The sequence below is a fragment of the Aptenodytes patagonicus genome, chromosome 1, assembly GCF_965638725.1.
Source record: "Aptenodytes patagonicus chromosome 1, bAptPat1.pri.cur, whole genome shotgun sequence".
Classification (NCBI taxonomy): domain Eukaryota; kingdom Metazoa; phylum Chordata; class Aves; order Sphenisciformes; family Spheniscidae; genus Aptenodytes; species Aptenodytes patagonicus.
Window position 1 is genome coordinate 75258938 of NC_134949.1, and position 26889 is coordinate 75285826.

At 39.8% G+C, this 26889-nt stretch overlaps 1 protein-coding gene across 22 annotated transcripts in view; it reads left to right on the plus strand.

Annotated features, from left to right (window-relative positions):
• The window catches only part of SOX5 (SRY-box transcription factor 5), a 660386-nt gene that overhangs the window by 598075 nt on the left and 35422 nt on the right, over positions 1-26889 (plus strand). For 19 of the 22 annotated variants that reach the window (XM_076342769.1, XM_076342759.1, XM_076342734.1 and 16 more), the window contains 2 exons: positions 1001-1147; positions 24169-24346. In XM_076342769.1, the coding sequence (XP_076198884.1) occupies positions 1001-1147; positions 24169-24346 (325 nt within the window). The remainder of the gene's footprint in view (positions 1-1000; positions 1148-24168; positions 24347-26889) is intronic. The other 3 variants (XM_076342858.1, XM_076342869.1, XM_076342879.1) reach the window with 1 other exon arrangement.

The following is a 26889-nucleotide window of genomic DNA, read 5'->3' on the forward strand; positions in this document are numbered from 1 at the left end:
TACTACATTACCTGCTCTCTCAAGCATCTGACTTCTATTTGGCTTCACCTGAATTCTTCTCTATTCACAAAGCAGCAACAATTGCTGCTTCTCCTGCCCACCATGTTTATTTTCTCCACTACTTATTTGGAAGTCAGGGGAGATTCCAGGCACTGCTAGTTTGCCTGTTTTCTCTCTGCTTTTGACCTCTGTCCATTAAACTCTTACTGTAGTGCTTAACTTTAAACAGATGACTGTGATTATAAGTATTCACATGCTAATAATCAAATATGTGTTTAAAGTGCCTTACTGGTTTAGTTTTGAAGAGAAAAACATTCCCACTCTGTATCTGCTTTGCATCTATCACAGAAAGGGTTCTTAGTCTTAATTGGAGCTTCTAGTTGCTAATGGACAGTACGTTACCATTGATATGTATATATTTATATTGACTGTAGTGGTTCCCCAGAACCCAACGGAGAGTGGGCTCTCACAGTAAGTGCTAAACAAAATTTTGACATTCCCTGTCCCAAACACTTTACAGCCTGTGCAAATAAGGCAAACATAGCAAGTAAGATAAAGAAACATAAAACGGTAGCACAGAGACCATCATATCAAATATCATGTGAATTTCACAGGGGTCAAGGCATCTTATCAGTGAAGATGCTGTTATGCCTAAGTCGTCTCACGAAAGGAAAGATTGCCCAGTGGCTCAGGCGAACCATGAAGATTAGCTTTTGTTCCTTGTTTTGAATCCCTGGACACACAGGGAAGCTGGGACATTTCTCATGATGACGTCTGTCATTTGCCCCCTGAGGAATGAGTCACAAAAGTTGAGATGACAATTCTTGTCTCGAAATACACCAGTGTGCTAAATAAAAAATACCCATCAGAAGGGCAATACATCATCTGCAGTAGGAGGAGCTTTGGGAAAATTACTTACTTATTGATGATGTCTCTCCGCTCTCTCTCTCTCTCTTCCCCCCCAACACACACCCCACTTTTTGTTTGTTTGTTTTTACAGCAGTTGTATGCTGCCCAACTTGCTGCGATGCAAGTGTCTCCGGGAGGCAAGATACCTGGCATACCCCAGGGTAACCTTGGTGCTGCTGTATCCCCTACCAGCATCCACACAGACAAGAGCACAAACAGCCCTCCACCCAAAAGCAAGGTACTGTACCAGGCCCTACAGCATTGCGTTTCTGACAATGTGGGTACTTGCATGTGGTTTTTTTTTTTGAGGGGTATCTGTGTGCCTCTCAGTTGCAGGCAGCTTTGTTCTCAGGATGGCTTCCTGGAATAGGAGGGTATTCGTAGTGCCATTTTTCCAGTGGGAGGACCCCAGCACAGTAATACCAAACAACCATTCATACACGACGTCAGTAACAGACACCACCTCAGCTGAGATCCTGTGGGTTCCCTTGCAGTGTCCTAGCTATCACACTGCTGTTTCTTCCACCTTCAGTAACAGGAAGCAGGCTGAGGTCACCAGCTCCTGTTTCAGCACACAACTGTCGTTTCCTTTCAGAACGCTAAACCGGAGTCAGGTTAGCAGTGTGTCAACGAGAGGTGGAAAGCGGTGGGGCATCTCACCTGTGGACAGATCTCCTCCTGGGGTTCAGTGGGAGTTTGTGGAGGAACAAGTCTCCAAAGCAATGTCTGTTGTGTCATAGAACAGGGCTGGAATCTGTCCATCAAGCGATGGGCTCTGATGAGTAATCTTGGTCACAGCTGGGCAATTAGGTCCGTACTAATTTAAGAGGTCAAGCTAGCAGCTCGTAGTCACATATGTATAACGCCACCAGTGCATAACTAGTTATACCTAGAAAAAAAGACACAGAATATCTCCAGTGGAAGAAGATGAGCTCAGCATATGCCACAGCTGAACAAAAGTAGCGGGTCAAAATTGAATGGCACATCTTAGGTGTTGCAAAACAACTAGGAAGAATTCAGCTAAGGAATGCAGGGAAAAAGCAGTCCCATTTAGATGACAGCAAGAGTTTGATAAAAATACGTCCTTTCTTTTTGTTAGCATCCTCTAGCATGCTGTCCATGTCCTTTATCATATCAGAAAAGATTCCTTGACAGTACTTGTTTTTACCCTAACAGTAAACCAGCACAGATTAAAAGTAACCAGACAAATAAGTAATACCATTGTCAGCTCAGTGAGATAAATGTTCAAAGAATAAAATAGATGGTGTGGAACCAGTAGCTGTTGTGTTAATGAATCAAGCTCTGGGTCTACGTTTTCTTTCTTCTCTCCTCAGCGTAGGCTTTCTGACTTCCCAAAGTTTATCCTTGGCTTGGCCTCTTCTTTTATATACTATAGAGCAAGGAATTACAAAGCCATGCAGTGCTTGATGATAGTTTTGGGATTTTTTTCCAAAAAGTCGTGTCTATGGTTAACAAGAGATTTTTGTGCATTTTACAAGGGGTTTTTTGTGCGTGGCTAGTAGCTTGCGAGATCCCCTACACTTAAAATCCCGGTGTTGTTTTTGGATCTTTTGTGCGCAAGCAGAATGTCTGATGAGGTCTAAGGGGACACAGTATTTATTTTGTGGCAACTGTGGAATTAGAAGGCCTGCCATATCTACCGGTAACATCAAGCATAACAGTTTTACTGGCAGCTGTCAAGATCAGCCCTGTTCTCCCTTGTGTTTTATTGCTTTTTCATATTTGTAGGTGTTCCAGTGCCTTTGGCTTGCAATTCTGTAAGACACAAACAAAACTTATTTGCAAATTGAAAAAAAAAAAAAAAAGTGGGCCAAAAGGAAAGGAAGGGGGCTCCAAAAGGTTGTAAAATTGTGCAGCGTGAGCCCTGTGATGCATGCTGTTTTCAATCTGCTGTGTGCCAGTTGGAGGCTCAGAGAGAGAGAGAGAGAAAGAGAAGGGATAATGCTGAGAAATGATAGAGTAGCTGTGACCTCCAAGCTCAGCCTGGAAATCCAAGACATTGATTTCACTTAGCATTCCTGCTGAGAAATCCGGCGGAGTTCAGTTGTAATAAAAGAACAAGGTTCTGTTCTAATGGTAATGGCGTATGACAGACATATCACTTTGTCTGTCCTCAGCACCAGAAAGAGGAGAATTGGAGAAAGGTCACCTGACCTGCCTGTGCTGTTGTGCGAATGCTATACTGAGCTTTGAACTCCAGCCTGGAAGCACAATTATTTATAATACTAAATGATAAAGAAACCTTTATAGAGCCTACAGTAATTAGAATAAAGCTTATACAATAGTGCAGTGGCCTGGCTCAGAAAACACGCTGGCAAATCCGTCACAGTGGCAGAAACTGAAGCTTATGTGTTGAAACTAAACACCTTCATTTGTGTCTGCGTGAACCCTCCTTTGCTTTTTCAAAGCTTGTTTGTGTTCAACAGTGCCGAAAGTTTGTTGTTTGCTGATTTTTTTTTTTTTTTTAATTTTTTTTAGCTGTTGTCAGGGAGTATCTGTCTGGGTTTTACAGCCATTTTTTAATATTTTTTTTTTAATCCCCAGCAGCAACTTGGTTCATGAAGTTAGTTAGTGGTGGTCTTTCTCGCTGTTACTGTACGTTACACTTCCACAGATGAACAGTTAATGCCTTAGACAAGCTTTCAATAGATGCTGTTTGCTGAATCTCTATTTTCAGCCCACAGTTTACACTGGCGCAGCTTTGGTAATACGCTCAAGTGTTTGGAGACAAGGAGACAGCCTTACCTGCGAGTGTGTCAAGCTACTGGCAAACATCTAGGTCACTTCTGAAAAGCTGTGCTTTTCTCCCTCTTGTATAGTGTTAAAGTTAGTTCGCTGCTCTTTGCAAGGATTCTTCAAAGTCGGCCTCAGCAGCAGATGGAACAACTATTGGCTCTAGAAATGCTGAGAAGCATCAGGGGGAGTTTGCCAAGGATCATCCTTTAAATCTAGTAAGACTTGAACACATCCCTGAAACTCCTCTAAGACCTTGGCAACTCCTGTTTTGGCAAACCTTTTATCAGTGGCCCTCACCAGTGTTTGAACATTGTGCTGGGCAGACTACCCTGGCATCTCCTGTTGTCTCACTCGCCTTTCAACAGACGTGACCTGGAATAGTCAAATTCACCTCCTAGGTTTCTGTACTGTAACTTTTAGGAAGCCATGAAGTAGAGATGCCATTATGCTGCGCTGCACACATTCTGTCAAGTTTTGGTTAGGAAACTGAGCTGGTGTCGTACATTCTTCCAAGAAGAAATCTGTGCCAGAAAAATTGATTTAAGAAACAGAGCTAGTGGAGCCTGTCCAAAAGAAAATGCGTGTGTCTTGCGGAAATGGATTTTAACACAGCTTCTTCTTGAGCAGTTTTAAAAACAGCCGGTATGCTAATCATACCATTCAAATTTACCAAGGCCTCCTCCACAACCCATTTGAAAGGCAACTATCTTTGAAGTTTGCCAAATTGTGCTGGATTTCCAAAGTCTGTCTTAAGCACATTTTGCCTTTGATCATGTAAATGCTTGCATGCTGCTCTGTTGGGTGTTCAAGGTGGTTACACGCTCCCAAGTAAGTAGGAGAGAACAGGCACAGGTGCAGATAAGGACTAGACAGAATAACCTACCAGTCCACCTTGTGATTAACTTCAAGCCTTTTGCTTGTACGGGGCCATGCAGGAGAGAAAAAACCCCAGTGTTATAGAGAATATGTTTATCTGAACAATGACCTTTACCATGCTACCAGGATTCTCACCTGATAGCTACAGTCTTCCCTGACTTCAGATGAGGTGCATTATACTCTTGAATAAGGACAGCAACATCACCCTCACTTGTAAACAGCCAGGGCCCCATTCATTCCTGCCTTTGTTCCTTGCTTTTATGTTGCACATGTAAATATAGCATCTAGTGCCTGCATGATGCAATATCCTAGGCCCTTCCATGTAACCTTTCAAGTACAGTAATTCTGGAGTGAATTTTCAAGGTAGCTTGTAAATGTAGCTAAATGATTCCCCGTATTTAATGGAGCACAGTGCATTTTCTGTAGCATCTGCTGAAAAACAGGAGCAATTCAGTGTGAAATGTGACAGGACAGAATTCCTGGGCGCTTTTCTTTTAACCTTGTTATGACCTCAGCCCTAACCCTACTCACAGTTGTGTCTCCATCAATGGCAACAGCACACAGATTGTCCAAATCAATTTTTTTGTTCTTTTCAAATACTTCTGGCAGTGATGTTACTATTTGCTCAGCAGTAGCACCTGGGAGTTGTGACAAGGAAAGGAAATGTGTTTCAGACAAGCCAGAAGCAGCACTAAGCAGTTGGATATACACAATCAGATTCTCCTCAACTGCAATATCCAGACAAATACCAGTGTGAATCCTTAACTGAAGATGGTACTTTATTTTCACATTATCTGATCCTCTGATCACCAAAGTAAACATTGGATTGAAAATTTTTCATGTTGCCTATAGTCAGCAATAGAATTGCCTTGGAAAGACTTAGAGCTTGCCTGTCATCCACAGCACAGATTGGCCTTAAAATGGCCAGAGACTCTCCAGGGGAACTTCTTCCGTTTTTGAGGAATATCTGATGATGATGCTATAGTTGCTGCCATATGCACCAGCTGTGTCTTGCATCTTGTTTATAGTATATGAAGGATAGAAAGGGACCAACAGTGTGCTTGCTCCATTCTCACCCAGGCAAGGTAAGCCTGGATACAAAACTACAGCTGAGTCACTGTTGACTTTCTTGCCAAGTACATCTGATACCAGGGACAAAATAAAGAATAGGAGTCTTTGGAAATGGGCATTTTAATTCAGACACCCCACAGGCTGTGTCATTAGGAAAAATAAGTAAACTATTTGCTATGGGGAGCTGGTTGGGGATTTTCCTGTCCCAGTCAAAACTGATGATGGGACTACACTCCCCAGTTTCAGTAGGAAAGCTTTCTTGACTCAGGATAAAAACATGGTGAAAAAGAAAGAAAAACATCTGAAGGGAAGGAGAAAGGAAAAGGCCCTAAAATGGCCTGGTAATAAGAACATTCATCTAGATGAAATTTCTGATTCTACTTCGGGCAAATTGTTGACTTGAACTTCATTTTAGGTGACTACCCTAAGCAGCCCTGTTAACTTGGGTATATTTGTCTCCCTTCCCCTCATTTCTCTCTTTTGTATGATAGTGCAGAATGTGAAAATTTATCCTGGGGAGATCTTGGGGAAAACATTAAGCTCCATTATGTACATAGCTGCATCAGTTTACTTGCCACATCAAGCTATGACGATTACAGAAGCGTAGCTGATAAGTAGACATACAGATTCCTCGTACCCTCAGAGCTGCCATTTTTGAACATGTTAAAGGAAAGTAATTAATTTCAGCTCTACAGATGATAGATGCATTGCTTTTCAAATGCAGAAGGATATTGGTGTTTCCTCTTCATAACACTTCTTATTTAGCGATATCAAATATTTTTGGAAACATGAGCTAATTGTTCTGCACAGTGCTGTGAAGTACTCCAGCTACAAAGAGGACAGCTGTGTGATAAAGAAGACTGATCATGGCTGTGTACAGGTGATCAGAGGGCGTGACTGCTTGTGTTAGATGGGGCCAAACTCTTTTCCCTGAACAGACGAGGAACCTGTCTGAAACTAACCCGTTGCACGTTAGGCCTCATATACTAATGGCAATTACTGTCCTCTTTATTGGATGAAGAGCTCAGCAGCTGCTGAATGTCTATCCAAGCAGCAGGAAATTAAGGCATCCTTATTTCCATTAAAGAGAGTACTGAGGTATTTTAGAGTGAAGAACAAGAGTTCTCATTAAAGTGATGTAAGACGCACCATCCCTGCTAGAATGTCAAGGCTATGTTTACAGAAAGTTTATCTCCAAGATTTGAAAGGCTCTTTTATTTTTGAGAAGTTCCGGGCTGCACACAATTCTTTATATGCCACTAATTTAAAAAAACCCTTGTAAATTAATCCATTAAGCTTTTCAGCACCAGAATAACAGTTAGCACTAGAATATTATAAATCAGTAAATTCAAAACATTTTTCAGTGCTTGCATTTCCCAATCCCCTTGTCAGTGCATCAAACAGGTTAGAAATAGCTGTAAGATAATTAAGGAAAAGTTTATAGTATGGATGCAGCCATGTATAGGGAGCTGTAAACTGAGACCTCATCTGCCTTATGTCTGCTATGCTACTTGGTGCTATGCTACTTCTTTAGTATTCCTGTGCATTCTTAATGGAGACCTTGTAGCTAATTATCTCTTTACCTGGAAGCCTTTTTCCTTTGCTGCCCATGCTTTTAATCCCAAATAGCAAAATGTAGAGCTGGTGATAGAATCTTTGAGACTATTTTCCTCTTCCTTGCTCTTCTTCCTATACATGACATCCAGACATATAAACAATGACTTTTTAAACCATTTGTTGGAACACAATGAAGTGATGTGTATTAATGGAACTTCTTAAGATGCTTTTCTAAAATAGAGAATGGGTTCCGAACAACAAAAACGATGTTAATAGCAGTATCTAAAAAGCAGCAGCAGTAGGGACTTGCACAGTATTGTTCCTGCCTTCCACCCCTCCCTACTTTCCTAAAAATAAATTAAATACATGGAGGGGCTGCTAGGATGCTTTTTCAGATTAAGTCTCCACAGCTCTGTTTCCTGATATCATGTCTCTCTGGCAGGAGCCCATCTCTCAAGCAGAGTTGCCAGCCAGTCAGCCCTTGTCGGGCTCAGTTGGCACTTTTTATAATGAAAACTCAGAAGAAAACATAACAAAAAGAAAAGGCGGGGGAAAAAACCTCTGAAATCTGTGATCACAAAACAAAAGTGAGACACTCGAATTAAGCAAGACCGCTGCATTTCTGAGAGGTCTTCAAAAATCAGGCAGGGAACAATAGAGATGTAAAGCAAAGCGGTAGTGACAAACGTACAATGTGTGCTTCTACTAGTTCGCTACTGTTCCTTGCTGCTAGTGCCTTCCTTTCCTGGTATGAATAAATAAAACACCCCCTTTTTCCTAAGTGGGAAAGTTGCGGGGGGGGGGGGGGAGGGGGGCAGCAGGTAGTAATTTTCGTTCTTTTTTGGTTAAATGATCCACAGCATTGGCTTCATAATGAAGACCAAGATATTACACCAAGCTCTATTACTTTCAGGAGGCAGCTATTAAAAAGCCAGGTTCAGTTACAGAATCCCTCAGGGTTCAGGAGTGCTGGAATCTGACATTTTGTTTCTGCTCTGCGTCTTACTCTGTTACTTAGAAATACCTAAGCATCAACTTCTGCAGAAGTTTTATGACTGAACTGCCCATCTAATGTCACTTGGAACAAAGAGCTTGAATGAGAAACAGCAGCATTTTGCAAGAAGAGACTGGAAGAGTCCCAAACAAGAAAACAGTGTCACAATGTCAAGGGTTTTTTAATGCCACTAAGATAGCTGTTGAGCTGATATTGCCAGTTGGCCACGCAGTCCTAAGAATAGCAGTAAAAGGGCTTTAGGAGAGCATGGAATCTGGAGCTGCATAATGAAACAGAGAAAAATTAGATTTTCTGGTTGCAGTGGTTTTCGTTGATCATCCTCACATTTGGGTGGGCTTGTTCTGGGGGGGGAGTTGGAAAATACTTAGGAGAGGGTCTTTCTGCTGAGGAAGGGGAACCAATCATGAGGAGAAATATATGAAGTTCAGCTTGGGACATAGCGTTCTTCACTAGAGGCTGCCGAGTATCACAGCACTGCAAAGATGAAGGACCAATATTAGCTCTAAGTTAAATATAGATAACAAACTAGCCAGTTATGCCAATATCAGATTAATTTCTAGTTTCCTTCATAACGTGAAATTTCTATAAAGTAAAGGTCATCCTTTATTCCAGAGATTTATTTTTCAGACTCCAAGCTGTTAGACTCTCTAAATCAAGGAATGTGTTTATTCCAGGAGCACAGGCTTGTGCAAAATAATAGTAATGTAGCACTGTACCTATTTCATGGATTAGGAGACAGCTTGAAATGGAAGAGAGGACTGTCATTCTACCAGATCCTTCTAGAAGGGAGCCAGGTACTTCACTTCAGGAATTAAATCTTCCCTTTTGCATTTTCAGCTTAAGTGTTTGGGTGTTTTGTGGCATGTGTTAATAATCAAAAGTAAAGTGCATAGGCTGCGTTGGCAGGGCTGTCTACTGGACAGCAATGTAGCCATCTTTTAACAAATGTAGAACTTCTTTCAACACAGAAAGTAAATTTCTGAGGTGATTGAATCAAATTCTAATGTGATCAGTCTAGAAGCTTCCAGAAACTGCTTGCTTTGTCTGCAGAAGGATGGTTTGCTTCCATGTTACGTGCTAGATTTGAAATTAGCTCCTCTTGACACATTCAGGCAGAATGCAATTCAAACTAAGCATGAAAGAAATGTATTTTGCAGTAAGTATTCCTGTACCCGCAGCTGAATGATTATCATTTAACAAGGGAGCTCTACGAATTTTTTAATCTGAAACATTTTAATCTGTAATCCCTGGTAGCTGTGGATATCTGAAGAGAAGCAACATTTAGCAGCAGAATGGAGAAGAAATCTATTTTATTTTCAAATTCAAAGAGACAGTTTCTTATAGGTTATTATTAACTCTAGAGTTATATGAAGTGCTTGGCAAATATTTCACTGAAGTTTCTCAGAACTACACATTTGTTGTACAGAATGCAGTTTGAATTGTTTAGTGTAAAATGAACTGGTGCAAAAGAGGCTTTCAGAGAAATTATGTGGAAGTAGTCCTTTAGAGTACACACATTTTTCAACGCAGTGTGGCTACATCTTGTGATTTGATAATGGATAGCTTCCTTACAGTCCCAGTTCCTGGAGTCATGTGAATATGTGAGAATCTCATTTAAACAAAAAGCTTCAGGCTGTCAAGGCTGAAACTTACAGATTGGTATAAATGTATCTCAAAGGCTTAGAAAGCAGCTAACAACATGAATCTATGAGTTACTATTTTAATCAAGTGGGATTAATTTTCAGTCTCAAATCATAGAAGACTTCATGTTGGCAATTCTGCTAAGGCGTAAATATTTCTCAGCAGAATTAGACTTTTTACTATAGTATCTCGAAGTAAAAGTGCTTCAGTAGTATCCAGAGAGAACATTTGAGAGCATCCAAAGAACATCAGAGGCAGGCAAACTGATGCAACAAACCATTTTGGGTTTTGATGTAATTTGACAGGATTTAATGTATGAAACCAGTTTAAAATTTTGATCTTGATCATGTGCCTTTATGCACAAATGCTGCCAGAGTATGAATTCAAATGTGTACTTTTGGTACTAATGAATGAGTTTAGTTTCTGTTTGTTTCATTTCAGTTGCTACATTTTTCCCTGTTGCTTTCAAAGGAAAGAGAAGCTAATGCCATGACTGGTGTCGCTGGAAAAAAAAGATTATTAAGAAAAATGTCTTTGATAAAAGATTTCTCAGTATCTTGACACGTGGAGTGCATGGAGGGGAAGACCTTGTCTCTTATGGGAACACTGGAGAGAAGGCTTTTCAATTTCCAATCATCATGTTACAGAAAGAATATGACTTCGAGTATTTCAAAAGTTATTAGTGTTTCTTAAACTTTTTTGAGTGGATGTGCCAGCACCTGCTAGTAAATTTAAAATAAGGGGCCATTTATAAGAGCTATGTGTGTATGGAGATGTAGCGCATGGGTTCGTACAGGCTTTCAGCTGACATGCCAGGCAGCGACATGTCATGTCATGAATCAGCCACATCGTGTTACGTGATTTCAAGCTAACAGAACACAACAGGAGTTTCATAGTGACAAACACAACCCAACATGACATATCCATGGGAAAATTGGCACAAAAAGCTTCTTAAAGTTGAGTTTCAGGGGTACATTTATTCGTCTCCAAAATGCTCCAGAGAAAACTGTGAAGCAGTGTGCCGGAAAAGGGAGTAATGCAGTGACAGAATTACTAAAGCAGCTTTAATTCGGTGTACAATTAGGAAGAAAACATATGGATATAACAATTCTGGAGAGTATTTTTGTTGTGTTGGGTTCTTGCGAATTTCTTTCTTTCCAAAGGTAGCTCTCTCAGGGCTGCAGTCATTCCAGGTCAGTGATTATTTTTATCTTTAGCCATGCTAAGAGCTGTATAGACTTCAGGTTACAGCTGTAAGTTAATGTATTTTGAATTTAGCTTTTGGTTGCCTCAGTAAATCTTGAATCCTTCTAGTATAAACTCTCTTGTTTTTTCTGCTTTGCTTGCGATCAGAATGACCCCGTTTTGTGCCTGTTTCCAATATTCTTAGTCTTCTCTGAAATTATCTTCTTTCCCTCTCTGGGTACTCCTATCCTAGTTTCTGATGTCCACTGAAAATAGAGTCCGCAGTTAAAACTCTGGGATGAATTAATTAATCTCTGTTTGCTTATTATTCATCATACGTGTGTGGCTAGCCTGTGCTTTCTACTTTCTGTATAAAAGGCACAGACCTAATTTGGGGTCAGGGAAATTCAACACACACATTTGGCTAGGAAATGCATGTCAAGTGGCATTTTGTTCGTGATATCAGAAGTTAAAATGGTGTCACATGACTGTTTGCCCACTACATTTCATGTCTGAATTTACAGTTCTTAATTTCACAGCCTTAGAAATACCAATTTCTCTACACAAAATGAATCCTCCTAGTGGACTGCAGCTCATAGGCAGAATGATGTGGTGTGTAATACCCGGGAGATTTACTACTTTACCAAGCAACTGAAGTTCATTGGGGCTAACGGGTGAGGAAGACAACAGCCACATCATTTTGGCTAGCCTAAGCGAGAAAATAGCACAGATATTCAGAGACCTGCAGAGCAGAACAAACTGACTAGATACTTTCTCTTCTGCCTTAATTTTAAAATGAGCAAGATGGTCCCAGAGTGTGAGGAGTGGTGACGTCTAGTTTCATTTGTGAAGTCTCACAGTAGTTGGACTCTGGCTGGAGATGTGGAATACCTGTCTCCAGGGGATCCCCTCGTGCCTGTTAAAAGTGTGGGTAAGTATTGGAGTCTTCTCTTGAGGGGAGAGGCTTAGAGCATCCCCCTACCCCACTGTCCCTCTACACAAACGATGTGGGACCTTTGAGGACTTCATCAAACCTGGTGGAGATTGGCTGGTGCACTCAAAGTGTCTGTAGAGATGAAGATTGCCAAACATGCATACATGCACACAGACTTCATGTGCCCAACTCACACACATGCACACACACAGACTAATTTTGAGGCTAAAAATAATCTCACATTTGGACAACTCTCAAGGCTTTTACTGGCATGACATCTTAAATTTCAAGTGGATGCAGTATGTATTGCTACTGCTTTTCTTGCGCTGTTGTTCTTCACCCCCAAATGATCACAGTTCAGTGCTGGGTGGAAGGATTCCCATGATAGTATCATTTGGGACTCACTTTGTAAATTGCTCTGGGCTCAAACAGAGGAAAATAATACTATATAAATACATGTTATTACTGGTGAAGTGATAAAATTATCTTATGCTTACCAAGTTATCCTAGTGTCTTGTCTTGATCGTAATTAACTGGTGACATACACTTTGAGTCAGTGCTCTAGGATTTGTGCCCAGAATAAGTCACAAAAACATAACAGCTTTAGTATGGGAGAAAAGGATGAAGGGGGCTTTTTTTTTTCTCCCTTTTTTTCTTCTGGATAAGATATAAAAACTGCCCAGAGCTGGCCCTGTTCAGAAATAGCGAATCAGCCTCTTGGAATTTTTTTTTAAGATGTCAACTTCCCTCTCGTATACTGCTGTGAAGACAAAGAATGTCTTAATGTCTGTATTGAAGTCATCATTAAAATAAAAGGAGATCTGTAGACATCAGCTATAAATCATCAAGAAATAGCTTGTGGGTAACCTTTGACACAATTGAACCTACTTGAAATGAGCTAGGGCTGGATTCATTGCCTTTAGTGAAGCCAGTAGGTGGACTAAAGGTCTCCTCTCTCTCTCCCTCTCTCTTTCCATCTCTTACAGTGTTAGCTTCTGGGAGGTGAATGTGTTCTGGCTGAGTGATGGAAATGCATTTGGATGTGTTCTTAAATAGACATTTGTTTTATGTCTGAAAAGAATAGGCCAATCTTAACAGTGTGATGCTGGGGCTATTTGAAAGGTATTTTTTAAGGCAGTTGTCTTCTTTCAGCTTTACAAAAACTATTTTAACCAATTGTTTAGACTTGAGGAACAGCATGGAATATCTATTGTGTATGGATGCATGCATGTTCTCCAGAATTAACAGGAAAATGGTAGATAAAAATCTGCCTAATTTTACATAATAGACTTTTGGCATTCTTGTGATCTGACTTCAAATTCATGCTGAGTTTCTACAGTATTACAGAAATACTAGTTTGCAGTTGTTAATTTTAATTTCTAAGATGCTAGTTTTTAAAAGGAGCTGAAAGTGTTCAGCATCTCATGGGGACAAACTATGAGTCTTACTAATGAATCCAGCAATTAGTGGTTCATTGTGCCTGCCAGCAATTTGGCCCCGATACCGGTCCTGATGGTGATTTCATTTTTGCTGGTGTGAATCAGGAATAGGATCTGAAGTCTATTCACCAAGGGGGGCTGAATACTTCTTCAGCGCTGTTCTGCTTGTAATCTGCATTCAGTACTGACAGCAGCAAATAAAAAAAAGGAACTACAATATATTTAATTATGATTATTATGGTTGATTAATATGTTCATTAGGATAATTATATAATATCAATAGTACTTATTAAACTTAAAGTGTTGTAAATGGTGGTGTCCCCATGCAGTTAGATAAATATATATATGACATATGCCCACTTTGCATAGAAGAAACCCTTTTCCTAGATTAAAGTATGTATTTTCTCCAGTTTTGTAAGTAGAGAATTGAGACAAAAGAGGTGGCCCTTTACTTTCTGTAGTCATTTGCACTTGTGCAAACCACTAAAATTTATATCTGGTGATATTTTATCATAACTTTGCAAAGATGTCAGTGACCGTGTGCAGAAGAAGATTAGATAATGAGTGACTCATTCAAGTTCACAGAGAAAATTTGTTGGAAAGTCAGGAACTGAACCCGAGTCTCTTTGGCATGACCCAAGGAATCAGCAATAAATAAAGGCATGACCGTGGCATGGGAAAAGGAATGACCCTTCCCAACAGGTGTACTCTGAAGTAGTTAACCCCACGTATGTAATTATGAGTGGGGTATAAATATTAAGCAAATTCTTGTTCTATGTGTGCAGTACTCAATGGTGGAGCATGTGTTTGCTTTGAACATTCCCTACAGTACGTTAAACTCCCTCCAGTTTCTGGAACTGCTGATTAGATTTCATCTTACTGCTAAACGGAGGTGAAATGAAAAAATACCCAGCAAGACAGAGTTGTAAAATCATTTTGATTTTAGTAATCTGGGATGTTGTTAATAGCACACAAGCATTAAAGACAGATGAGTTTTGTGTTGATAGTTTCCCTTTGAAAAGCTATTAGTTGGAAAAACAAATTGTCAAGCAGGTCATATCTACAGTTACAAAACATATTTTGACATTTTTCTTACAGTTGTATGTATCTATAAATAAAAACAGTGCATGTTATCTTTGCACTACTTACTTGTAGTGCTGCATACATTGCTGCCTCTCTTCATGAAAAATCTACCTAGACTACATAGAGTTATCCGAAGTCAGAGAAAGCACAGGTGGTTTTTGAAAAGGAATTTCTTAGCCCACTGCCAGTTATCCAAGCTGTTTGAAATCTCTTTTCTTTCAAGCTCTTTTGACTTGTTTCTTCTAAAGTTTTCAACAGCTGGGGTTTGTTTTGTTTTGTTTTGTCTTTTTTCCCCCCTGAATCTTAGAATCCGTGCAGCATCTTTGCTTCTCCTGCCTGACCACAGCAGGAGGAGGGGTCTGTTGCTAATTTGTTTTGATACGGTACGCTTTGGTCTGTATTCTTTTTGAAATTAATTCCTTTTGCAGGTGTGGGGTTAGAGGTGGTGGTGTGCTCCCAGCGAAGGTGTCATCCACCACAGAGAGGAGGTGGGAGGCTTTGATCAGTGTGGCTTCTGTTTTCTTGTTGTTCATTTAAAATGTATCAGTTTGTAATGCTGTTTGGCTTTGCAGGTCCTTGTTTTATTTCCTTCCAAGTCCTTCCCCGTCCTTTCAGGTTTTGTTGTTTTCATTGCTGTTCATTCTGCTTAACATTTATTGGGGATTATTCATTGGAAGGTGGTGACTCCAAGTTCAATTTAGGCAGCAAACAAAATCCGGTCTAATGTCTATTTCCATTTTTTAAACGGCCTTGTTATGGGTGGGAGAGTGCATTATTAAGGACATGACACCACACGTTTCGACTTCTGGGTTTTATTGGGACAGAATTACGTAGCAAGGATTTAAAAAAAAAAAATAATCTAACCAAGACCCAAGCTACAAGGCGTCATGCTTCAGAGCACAGGCCACTCCAGTTTCTGCCCAGCACTAGTTCAGGAATATATAGAATCATAGAATCATTGAGGTTGGAAAAGACCTCTAAGATCATCGAGTCCAACCGTCAACCCAACACCACCATGCCCACTAAACCATGTCCCTAAGTGCCTCATCTACACGTCTTTTAAATACCTCCAGGGATGGGGACTCCACCACTTGCCACAGATCAAACTGACAACTATCTACTTTTTCTTGCAACTTCTTTTGAAGCAGATGGACATTTTGGGAGGTTCAGTACAGTATCAAAAACACACCAAACCATTGGTCTGAATAACAGTGGCAATTGCTCTGCTCTTCCTTATGACTCAGCTGTTCACTCACTCTGTGAGATTAGGCAAATCATTTAGCCACTTTGTGCCTTATTCTTCCCATTTGTGAAATAAGGCAAAAGCTGTCAGAGTAATTATGAGCTTTAATTAATTAATATTCCTATGGTACACTGTAGAAGTTATTTTTTCCCCCTCTTGCACTTCACTACTTCTTATGTATTTCAGTGGGGGCAGTTTGGAAGAAGCATTCTTTCTAGGAAGGATCCTTTCCCCTCCTGTCCCCAACAATTTTGTGATCCTCTCTAGTGATTTTTACCTCTTGTGAAGTGATTTGCATGGTGAAAAGCATGAAAAATCAGTTGTTGCCTTCCCCTGAAGATTTGCAGTATCTGCGTCAATCCCTGCTGACCTGTGCCTAAGTCACTCTTCCTGCTTAGCAGCTGACTTGAGCCTTCTTAGACAAGCGCTTCATTAATAGCATTATACCAAATAAATAGGTACAGCAGTGATGTGAGAAATACAGCTGAACAATAATTATTAGAATCAAAAAGCTAACAACAGGACCCAAGTTTGGCATGAAGTATGGACTAGCAGAATCCCAAGTGGCCCGTCTCTCTGCACTGACACATGTTGTATCTTTACTCAATATGGACCCTTCTCATTTCAGGCCAAACCTGGCAGGATTTGCTCAGAACAAGCTTCACTGAAGGCTTTTTTATAAATGCGGCTATTGAGTTAAATTTTTGCTCATTCAGAGATGCAGAGTGAGAAGGAGCTTTTTCATTATGAGGTGCAAGCAAATGCTAAACGCTCTTTGTTCCAGCAATTTTGTTTTGTGCTGTACTGAAAATCCACATACTGGGTCCTAAGCAGTGTGGTGAGCAACTCTCACTTCTGCTTGTTTCAGTCTAACAGAAGAGCACATGCCCAAACAGCAGAATAATGGCAATAGGAGTAAGTCAGTTACTTTTGTATGGATGAAATTGAATGTTGGAAGTTTGGATCTGAGTTGGGATAAGCATCCATAAGTCATCAGGTTTCCCTAGAGGTTGATGTGACTGAAAACTCATGATCAAGCAAAAATGGCCTAGAAATCTCATACCAGCCACTTTCCTCAAACACGTAGTGCTATTTGTCTGTGGAGATTACCAGGAGACTTCACAAGGATGGTGGGCATTTTGGCAGTTGAAAGCCAGCCAGGAGCTGCAAGTATGGTTTGGAGGATACTTCTCTGAGGATTTGAGAAACTAAATGAATGCATTTTGGGTAAACACATACCAGTCTGCTCATTTTTTGCTAAGCTGCATGCCCTGGTATATTCTGTTGGCCAAACAGCCTGCCTTGAGCTCCACAAGACCCCAAAGGGCTAGGTCCCATTGCAGCACTTGTCTTTTCTGAAGAGTTTTAGAGAGTTGCTTTTAGGATTCTGTGTGCAGAGTTCTGACCAGTTGCTACGCAAAATTAAGGCCTTTGCCCCAGGTCATCGTTGGATGTAGACTTTGAAGAGGAGTTACGTAGCTCTCTCCACAGACACTGCTTTTAGGCTGCCCTGCAGCTGAAACAGCCCACACTCTTCCATGTCTGAGCTAGCTGGAGGACTAAAATGATCCTAGACTTGTTTTGGCATTTATTTCATTGCTCTGTTATTTCAGCATCTGTATTCTGTGGCTCATAGAATAGAGCGATACTACAGAGTAAGCGCTGTGCATCGGATAAAAAGGTTGTAGGGAGGAGGGGAAGGCATCCAGCTCATAGGGCCTTCCGTGTGTATAGACAAGTCATTTTGCATGCTCCGCTTTTGTTCTTCCTGTATCTTGTTTGTGAATCCTGCGTACAACTTCAGGAAACAACAGTGCTAAACACAAAGGGAAAACCACCCAGCAGCTCTCTTATTTTACTGTGACAACATGTGGACTAGACAAAATCAAAGCTTGGGGTTTCCAGGGCAGCAAATTAGTCTTTGTAACTGCAGACTTCTTTCCTGGCAGCTAGGCTTCCTGTAAAGAAAAATAAAAGGGGAAGATGTTAGGGATCTTTCTGAGAGGACAAAGTCCCCAGAGAATATCTTCACCAAAAGCCCCTAGCATTGTAAAAAAGGACTGGGAAAAAATCCTGTCTGTCCCTGGTACTACAAAACAGATTAAGTTGGTGTGTTCCTGCACCACTTTTCCCGATCAACAGAAATGGAGATTGTGCAAGAATACTCCCAGTGTATAAATCGGCCTTTGGGAGTAATTTATTCCTTGAGTAGTCCCTTAAAAGAAGCAGATGAGAGAACAAAAAGAATATTTGTCACAAATACAAGGCAGCTCAGTTCCCCCCTTTGTTTTGAGTCCCACGAATAAGAGTATTCGGGCACTATCAGTAAAGACTGGAAGTACTAACTTTGGTTGGGTAACATGCACTGAGTCCAGAATGTGTCTACCTTCCGAGAGCAGCACATTCAGGAAAAGACACTCGGCAAAGCAACACCATAAAAACGTCTGCTCTGGGTATAGACAGAAATCCAGGCTGAGATGTTTCTGCAGCTATCTATCAGAGAAGGAAAAGTCTGTGCACTCTGCAGGATCAGAAAGAAAGAAGACAGTTCTTCCTAATATTTACCCTCTGCCTTGTCTTTGGTGCCTTTTCTTTTCCGTTCTGACAAGAGTCTAGTTGTGCCTTCTGCTTTTGGCACTGAAACTCATGGGCAAGAGTAGGATAAACTGACTTCTCTGAACCTGAAGAATAATTCTGTTGTGTTTATTATCATGTCATAACCAAGATGCCTGTTTATATGTCTCCATCTCTTTTTCTGTGTAGTTAAGAGAAATTTCCACCTTTGCAGGAAGGGACACATTATTCTTAATCAAAACTTGAGAATGCGGCAGGAGGAGGTACAGCTGCAGATGAGCATTATCTAATTCACCCATCCTGTCATGTGAACATCCCTGCTTAATTTAATACAATTATTTCATCAGTGAGGATAATATCAGCAGCATGATTCATTTATACAACATGTTTCACAACTGCCTTTACCTCTCGGCTTCTTATTATCACTACTGATAATTTCACCATGAGTGGCTTCAGAGGAAGGGGAGGGGATGTGAAGGAAGCTGCCAGTATCTTTGTGTGAGTGTGTGGACAACGGTAGGCTTGAGGGGCAGTGATGCCAAAGGATTTTCTTTGCATATATGCTGTTGCACCTCGGTTTCTGATACATTTTGGTTAGACATTTCTGGATGAGCAAGAGACTGAATGGATAAGCCACTGACTGGCTGCATTGTTCCGTGGGCAACAATAGCATCATTGTCTTCTGCCCCAGACATGCCAGTAAGTGCTCCATATTTTGCATTTCTGTTGAAATTAAGATCTCCACGAAACAGAACGAGGGTGGGGGAATGAGGCTTTGTTTCTGGTGAGGTGGCAGAGGCATTCTTTTAGAAACCCCCTCTCCGGCTTCTTATTTCTAACTCATTTGGCTGTAATTTGTACTGTCAAGGTCATTTAAATAAGCAGCAAGATGTGGCGAATGTGTTCCCAGAGGTCATGAAAAGCCTCTTTAGTAGAGCATGCTAGGCTGTGCTTATGCCAGGTCATTTAAGCACATTTGTATTGCCAGTCAGATGATACACAGAGTAGTTCATGATTTTGTAATAAACCGTGCAACCTGGACCTTCAGTGTGTGCCACAGTGGGATACAGCACTTGGATTTAAATGACAGTACAATAATTCAGTAACTGTATTTTAATAGTATACTAATCTTTAAAATATGTGAAAAGAAGTGAGATTATGAAATCCAAATGAACCGTATGGGTTCTTTCCAACCACCACCCTTTTTTTCTTTCTCTGAGACGGGTTCATTCATCTGGGCTATCAGTCTTTTATTCAGCTCTTGGTGTTGAAATAGTGCCATTTTTAATAAACGGTTTAGAGAGATTCTCAAAATCAGATTTTATTCCCTTCTTTTTCCATATCCATTCTCCATAGAGAAAAATTAACCTTTTATCTTAGGAGGAAGTAAATAGAGACAGCATGATTGAAAGATTAGAAAAGACACCATTTCAGCCAACTATTTGCAACATTGGTGACTGCGAGTCAGAATTCCTGGGTCTGTCTAAAACTCTGCCGCTACATTACTGTATGACTGTGACCAAATCCTTTCCTCTCTCTTTCATTTTTTCCTCCCATATTAATAAGGACTTTGTGTTTACCTAGCATTTTACTTTTTCAAAGGACCATACAAACCTTATAAAAGCAGTGTGAAGCACACTGAACTTACCAGCAGTATTTCTGTTCAAATGTTGCTTGTCAGGCACCTATATTTGGAGATTTCCAGTGTCTGATGCTTAAATACAAAAGCTTAAAGTTACAGGAATCCAGGTTGAGTGAAGCTACAAAATACAGCTCTTGAATATTTTGTTTACCCCCCAAATTCTGGTGTAGATGAAGGGTTCTTCTTTCTTCCCTCCTATGTCTAGAGATCAGCTGGGGAAAAAAAATCTAGAGCAAATCAAGGATTTAAAGTTCCCTGAGCTCCAAAGTTTTGGTTAATGACAGTCTTCCAATCCTGGGAAGCAAACCACCAGCTCTCCCTAAAACAGCGACTGTTCTGACACTGCTGTGATACAGGGGATGGGAATCTCTTTACCAATGCTTTGCTTTTGCTGTGGGTACTTCATTTTATTAGCCCTCCGTCGTGTGTTTTCGCTTATGCTTTATTCTCTAAATTTATTTTTTTTGCGTGTGTTTTGTTTTGTTAGACAAATGCGCTACTTTAAAGGAAACATTTCATAACCTTTAATCAAGATCATATTATACTTTCATCACATCTGTGTTTATATTATTACAAGCCTTTTGGGTCCTAACGTCCTCTGGTCTAAGCATTAATCGTTTTGGTTGATACATAAACAAATGTTTGACTTTGTTTAACTCTTTAAAAAATACTGGCTTGAAAAAAAAACCCTTATCAATGGCATCTTAGAATAACTGCATGTCAAAAAAAGGCAGAGACCAATCAATACTGAGCTTTCTCGAATGAAAACTTAAGTGCAGGGAGTAGTTCTAGATTCTGTGATCCCACTGTATAAAATCGAATCTCCTGGCTGTTGAAAGAGACCATCTACCTGGAGTGAACGTGCTACATCTATTTTTTTCTTTTTATTACTCTTATTTGCCCTAGCTGTCATGCTGCTCTTATACACAGCCTTGGTATAACTGAGAGTGAAGCCTGCTAATCTGTAATGGGGCAGAATGTTAGCTGAGAGATTTTATAATTAAAAAGAAAGGTAGGCCAGCACCTAATTCTTCTTGTGGTTACACAGGCACAAATCAATAATGAAGACAGTGCAGTTCTTGATTTAAACTGGAAGAGGAGAGAATTTTGAATTTATGTCTGCAGATAGGAAGAAGAGTAAAATGGCCCACTGAGTATAGGAGTGAAGATCCTAACAGTCATCTTCACACTTAACACAATTGTATATTATTACCTGTGTCCCAGATATTTTTTAGACTCCCGTGGAATAAATCAGTGTAGTTCCACTGTGGTAAAGGAAATTACTTAAATTATTATCAACTAGTGATCCAGCGCAGGATTTCTAAACTCTCTGACTGAATTTTTAATGTATTTGACTTCCAGTGAGGGTTTGAGAATGCTCTTTGAAATAACAGAAGTAAAAATGTTATGAAGACCAAACGGTGAAGTAATACCATTTTGTAAATACATACAATAGCTGAAAATTGTTTACTTGTCCTCCTTTATGAGAACCAAGCTTCTGTGACCTCCGATTAATTTACCATTAGCCTGAACACACAATGAAAGTGAATGAAGGGGCAATTTGGAATGACATTTATCAGCTCTGGAACTGTCGACTTCTATTATTTCCACAAGGCCTTATACTTCTTGGCTCCAGAGAAGGCTGTGCTGACTTGAATGAAGAAGAGCATTCTTACTACCAAGAATAGTTACAGCACAGACAGCTTCATTGCTGGATGCCTACGATGGAAAAAAACACCTCCCCCATTGCTAACTTGCATTAAATAAGACCAAAACCACTGTTCTGTAGTGGACTTGCACAAGGCCTTGCCTTCACACCAGGCTAAAAAAAGGGAACAGAAGAACTGAGGAAAGGGAGAAGGAGCGAGAGAAGGGAAGGAAATAAACTTTATAGGGACAGGATAGCTGAGGGATTGAGTCAAAAGGACAAGACTGAAAAAAACCTTTCAGCACGAGGATGCAGGTTGGAATCCAAGCTGACTTTGCAGCAAGTGAGAGCCATTCCCATCAGGGACTGGTTTCTGCTCCGTATGAACTGAAGTGCTGCTGTTGGTCAGATTTCCAGTGGCCAGAGAGCACACCGCAGCTTTTACTACCATGTCTGAAACTAATCAGACCCTTTTGTTGGGATTTACAAAAGAGGTCAAGAATTGAATATACATGGAAACTAACCCCTCTTGGATTGAACCGAAACAAGTCTGTGGGCAGGTTTGCATTGCTTCTGATACTGTCTTCCAAATAGATGACTTTGCTCTTCAGGGATCCTTGTCTGGCACAGGGTCACTGTCTTTGGTTGGTTCGTTGGCTAGTTTGTACTTACACTTTTATGCAACTATCTCAATACTGATTTTACAACATCATAGTTACACTGTTGTGGGATTTTATTTCTTTTTTAAATTGAAATCGGTGGAACAGCAGAGCAAGTCCCCTTCCATTTGGCTAATATGTTAATCTATTTTATTCTAATACAGATGGATTTGTATCTCTGTAAAGTAACGAATACCTTCTTAAAATGTCAAATGCTGGTTGAACTAGGCAACGTTTTTAACCCCAAGGCTTAAGTCTCCTAGAAGATCAACAGAACTCTGCTTTCTAAGTGCCTAAGTCGCTTCTGAGAATACAGAATATAGGCCTCTACGTCCATTTTATGGATTGATTTTTTTCCCTTTATTTTATGCACAAGTTGCATCTAGGATGGCTTAAATACCACTTTAAGGATGACAGCTTTGTCCACGATGTCCCTCATACATTTGTTTGCTAAGCTTTAATTTATTTTTAACCATGACTATTACAAAAGTGTAGAAATAATCAAATATAACAAAAGTGCTTTGCTCAGAGCTTACTTCTTTAAGGTAATGGAAAAGTTATATGACAGTGCTTTGCAGAATCGTCCTGTGTTTGGAGACGTACATCTACATCATCCTTCCACAAGCGATAGGCAACTATAAAATTCCTTCTTTACTGCAGCACACCATCCTCTGTGGAAAAGAATCAGTACTATATGATAGTAGTTACAGATACCTTAGTGGGAACAGTAAAACACTCAAACATTATGAGTCTAATTCCAGCCAGCTTTGCATTGCTGTAAGTTAGGGCTAATGCTATAACAGTGAATGTACTTATAACTTAGGGAGATCAGAATCAGCTTCCGCAGTGCCTAGAGCCGAAACCCAATTGTGTGATGCAACACTTCCTGTAGCTGAAGGGTGGCTTTCCTAAGTCACAGTGTCAGGGGAAAGCTAAGCTAATATGTGATGGTTGGATCTAATGCCATATCCATTAGTTCTGGTTATTTAAAAGTCAGTTAAAATCGCTTCTAAAATATCTGCCTAGTTGAAAAGCTTTTTCTCCCTTCCCTGTTTTTTTTTCCCCTTATTGTACTTTATTTTGGTTGAACAAAAATACATGACTTAGAATTTTAATGTGTTTTATAGCACTGTCTGTTACTCTGTGTAATCAAGCCAGGTTTAGGAATAATTCCAGTTACCCTGAAAAAAAAGTCACTCAATTTTTCTATTTTTGCATAATAATAATAATAATAATAATAATAATAATAATAATAATAACTGAAATCTTGAAGTCCAGCTCTGCAGAAGATGAAAAAATCTAGGGGCTTATGCAGAATTATCCAGGTTATTGTTTCAAATTTTGTGGAAAGAAAGGGCAGGTTCTTCCTGCTCTCTTGTTGTGGTGGAAGAGAAATATTTATTTCCTATGATATTTTTGTGCTTGGAATTCTAAGCCTGGGAAGTTCAGAGGAAAGCACAAATTAAAAAAAAAAAAAAAAAAGTCCAACAAAAAAAAACATTCACTCAAACACGTTTGCCCAATTTGGGTAGTGGTGGTTGAATTTTAAGTGAAAATGCTCTTCAGTTCATATTTAATTCATCCATATCAAGTTTAAAATAAAATAACAATAAAATATAACTGTAAAAATGCTGTTCATTTTCGTCATAGAAGCATCTATCTTGTTGATGTGAATAATTTCTTCAGAGACAATTCTTACATACAAAGTGCAAATGGAGGATGTTCTCTGATCATGTCATGCTAATTTTCCAGTTTATCAGTCTTCTCAGTTCTGCACTGAAATGACAAGATGGTATCACATTTGATCTTAATATATATCATACAACCTTTTGGGTTTAGAAGTTCATATGAGCTGAAAACAACTGTCTTTGCTTGGATGGTGTTGTGCCAACAGCAGTTTTTTAATAACTTTCTTTTCTTTTCTGCTTGTCGTAGGATGAAGTGGCCCAGCCTCTGAACCTTTCAGCCAAACCCAAGACATCTGATGGCAAGTCTCCCACATCACCCACCTCTCCTCATATGCCAACTCTGAGAATAAATAGTGGGGCCAGTTCCCTAAAATCCTCCGTGCCAGCAACATTAGCTAGTCCTTCGGCCAGAGCTAACACAATAGGTAAGCTCAGTTTCATTTGTCCCTCCTTATAATGATTAATCAATGTTATTGGAAAGCGGGCATTTATCGGCCAGTGCCACACAGTGGTCTATGAGCTGTCACAGGTTGACCATAGTACTACATTTGTCGATGTCAGTAAAGAAACTCCCACAGACTTACCATTTCAGGAGGAGTATCTTAACTTACAGACTCGGAAAACAAAGACCTGTGTTATTTCAGATACTGCTTTATCAATAAAAGGTAATAAATGCTGTTTGTTTAATGGCATACATTAAAGACAGTGACCTGTCTAATGGCAGGCATTAAAGACCCGTGATATTGTACTATGTCATCTAAAAGTGATGGATAAACTTTAAAAAAAATTCCCTTTTAAGTTAAAAGTCTACATGTGCAAATACATCTTTGCAAAATTACAGGTTTAATCCTTAGTCCGCTAAAAAGCTGTGTGGAGCATTATTTTACCTTGGTCTGATAAGCAAAACAATCACCAGGTTCATTCAAAAAAACAAGTTTGATGTTGTATTTTGCAAAAAGTCTTGACTGGCTGTTTCTAACATTGTTCCACAAATAGTGTTAATGCTTCCTCCTGTCAAAATTACCTCTTTGCCTAAAGACCATCTAAATAATAACAGTCCTAGTGGTGATTTTACAAGTCTGATGTGTTAAAGGGACTGTTCTTTGTGTGTATAAGTAAAATGTGTACACACCCCATTCTTCATCCTTCTAACTGAAACATTTTTTTCGATAAAGTGATTAAATATAACCTGAATTAAGATTTCAGGATGTAAATCAAGCTCTGTTTAGAGAATTAAGTGAGGTAGATTGTTGTACCTTTGCTACTGTGTCTTGTTGCTCCTAAAACCTCTCCTGCTGGCCACTTTCAGAGATGGCACAAAGAACAAAAGAAACCATAGGTCAAACCTATCAGAAGCTGTTTCTGTGATAATCTCAGTGCTATGTAGTAAAATTTTTCTGTGTCTCTGCGGATCTCTCCCAAGCTGTCTGTAGTCCATATTCTACCTACATAGACACTAGGAAGACCCATAATTATGTCCAAAGTTCAAAACAGATCTAGCTCCCACTGTATTAACTCTCCCACTGTGCATACATGATTATTGCTAATGTTGATGATGGTTATGTATATCAGACAGAGAATATGCTTCTATGCCTTTTAGAAAAGAAAATAACTTTATTTGGTATGACATCTTACAATTACATAAATATTTTGTAAATACCACATTTGTTAATTGTTAATGCATATATTATTATTAGCCCTACACTCTTTAACTGTGGTAGGTAATAATGTATTTAATCTTTAATTTGCTTGGCCCTACTGCTCTCCATGTACAATGCATCAAGTTTCAATTTTTTCACATTAATTTTTTTGTCCCTAATAGAGTGAGCATCACATTTAGATGTTAGATGTGGAGTTAAGCATCTGACCTGCATCTCAGTGGCAGGACATCTCTGGTTCTCTCCTCTCCAATCTTCTTTCCCTACACACCTGATATTTTTCATAGGTTTGAGACCCCCGCAATTCACTTCTTTTAACAAAATGCAGATTTTGAAACGCTGTACCTGTAATGAGTGATAATGTAATTGGATAAAAGCTGTGAGGATGAATGGAGCTTTAAAGGTCACTCTTGTAAGAAGAATTAATGTGTTATACCATTAATAAACCATGGAAAACTGTGGAGCAAAAGATAACATACTTAAGTTATTGTTAATGACATAGAGTTCACTGCTGTATATCTCTCAGCTACAAATATAGAAAGTGACTTTTTGAGGTTGCTGAGCGGTATCACTGTGCATACTGTATTTATAAGATAAGCAGTCTTTAACTGTGGTACAGGGGCTGGACAGACATAGCCTACTTCTAACAAAGGTCTGTCCTTTAATGGAGGACTAGAAGAACGGAAGGCTTGTGAACACTCTGAGTCTTTTCCTGCTAGCTGCTAGGTCAGATCCAACCAAAGTTACAGCAAGTAAAACTCATTACCATGTTACATCCATTTGGTGATCTTAAAAAAGTGCGCATACAATTTCAAGTCACCCTCCAGTAGGAGCTACGCCACAAAAAAATTTTGATAGCATTTTTAGCAGAGGGACTAAGATGCCTAAAAATGGTAGAGAAACCGGATTACTTTTTTATCTTGAGAGATGGATCCCTCCGGGAAGGGTCACTGGGAAGCATGCAGTCATTTGTCAGACAGTTACTTCCACCATTTGAATGATTGGAGCTGTCAATGCAAGGCACAAGTTGTCTGTCCTAGGTGTGCACACCCCACCTTGTTGGGATGCAGCTGAGCGGTCCCTTTTCACTGCCACTAACTTCAAATTAAAGCCATTCTCTGAAAGCAGTTCTTCAGACTGCTAGGTTCCCATGGCATGGAGAAATGCTCATGTGTTGTTCAGTTGTCTTTGGAGGACATAAACTTACAGCCTCCTATGATTAAGAGCATAGCTGCATTCGGACATACAGATACGTAGTCCTTTTCTAGAGCTATCCTTATAGCGTATAAATTATGCTACAGACTGAGACG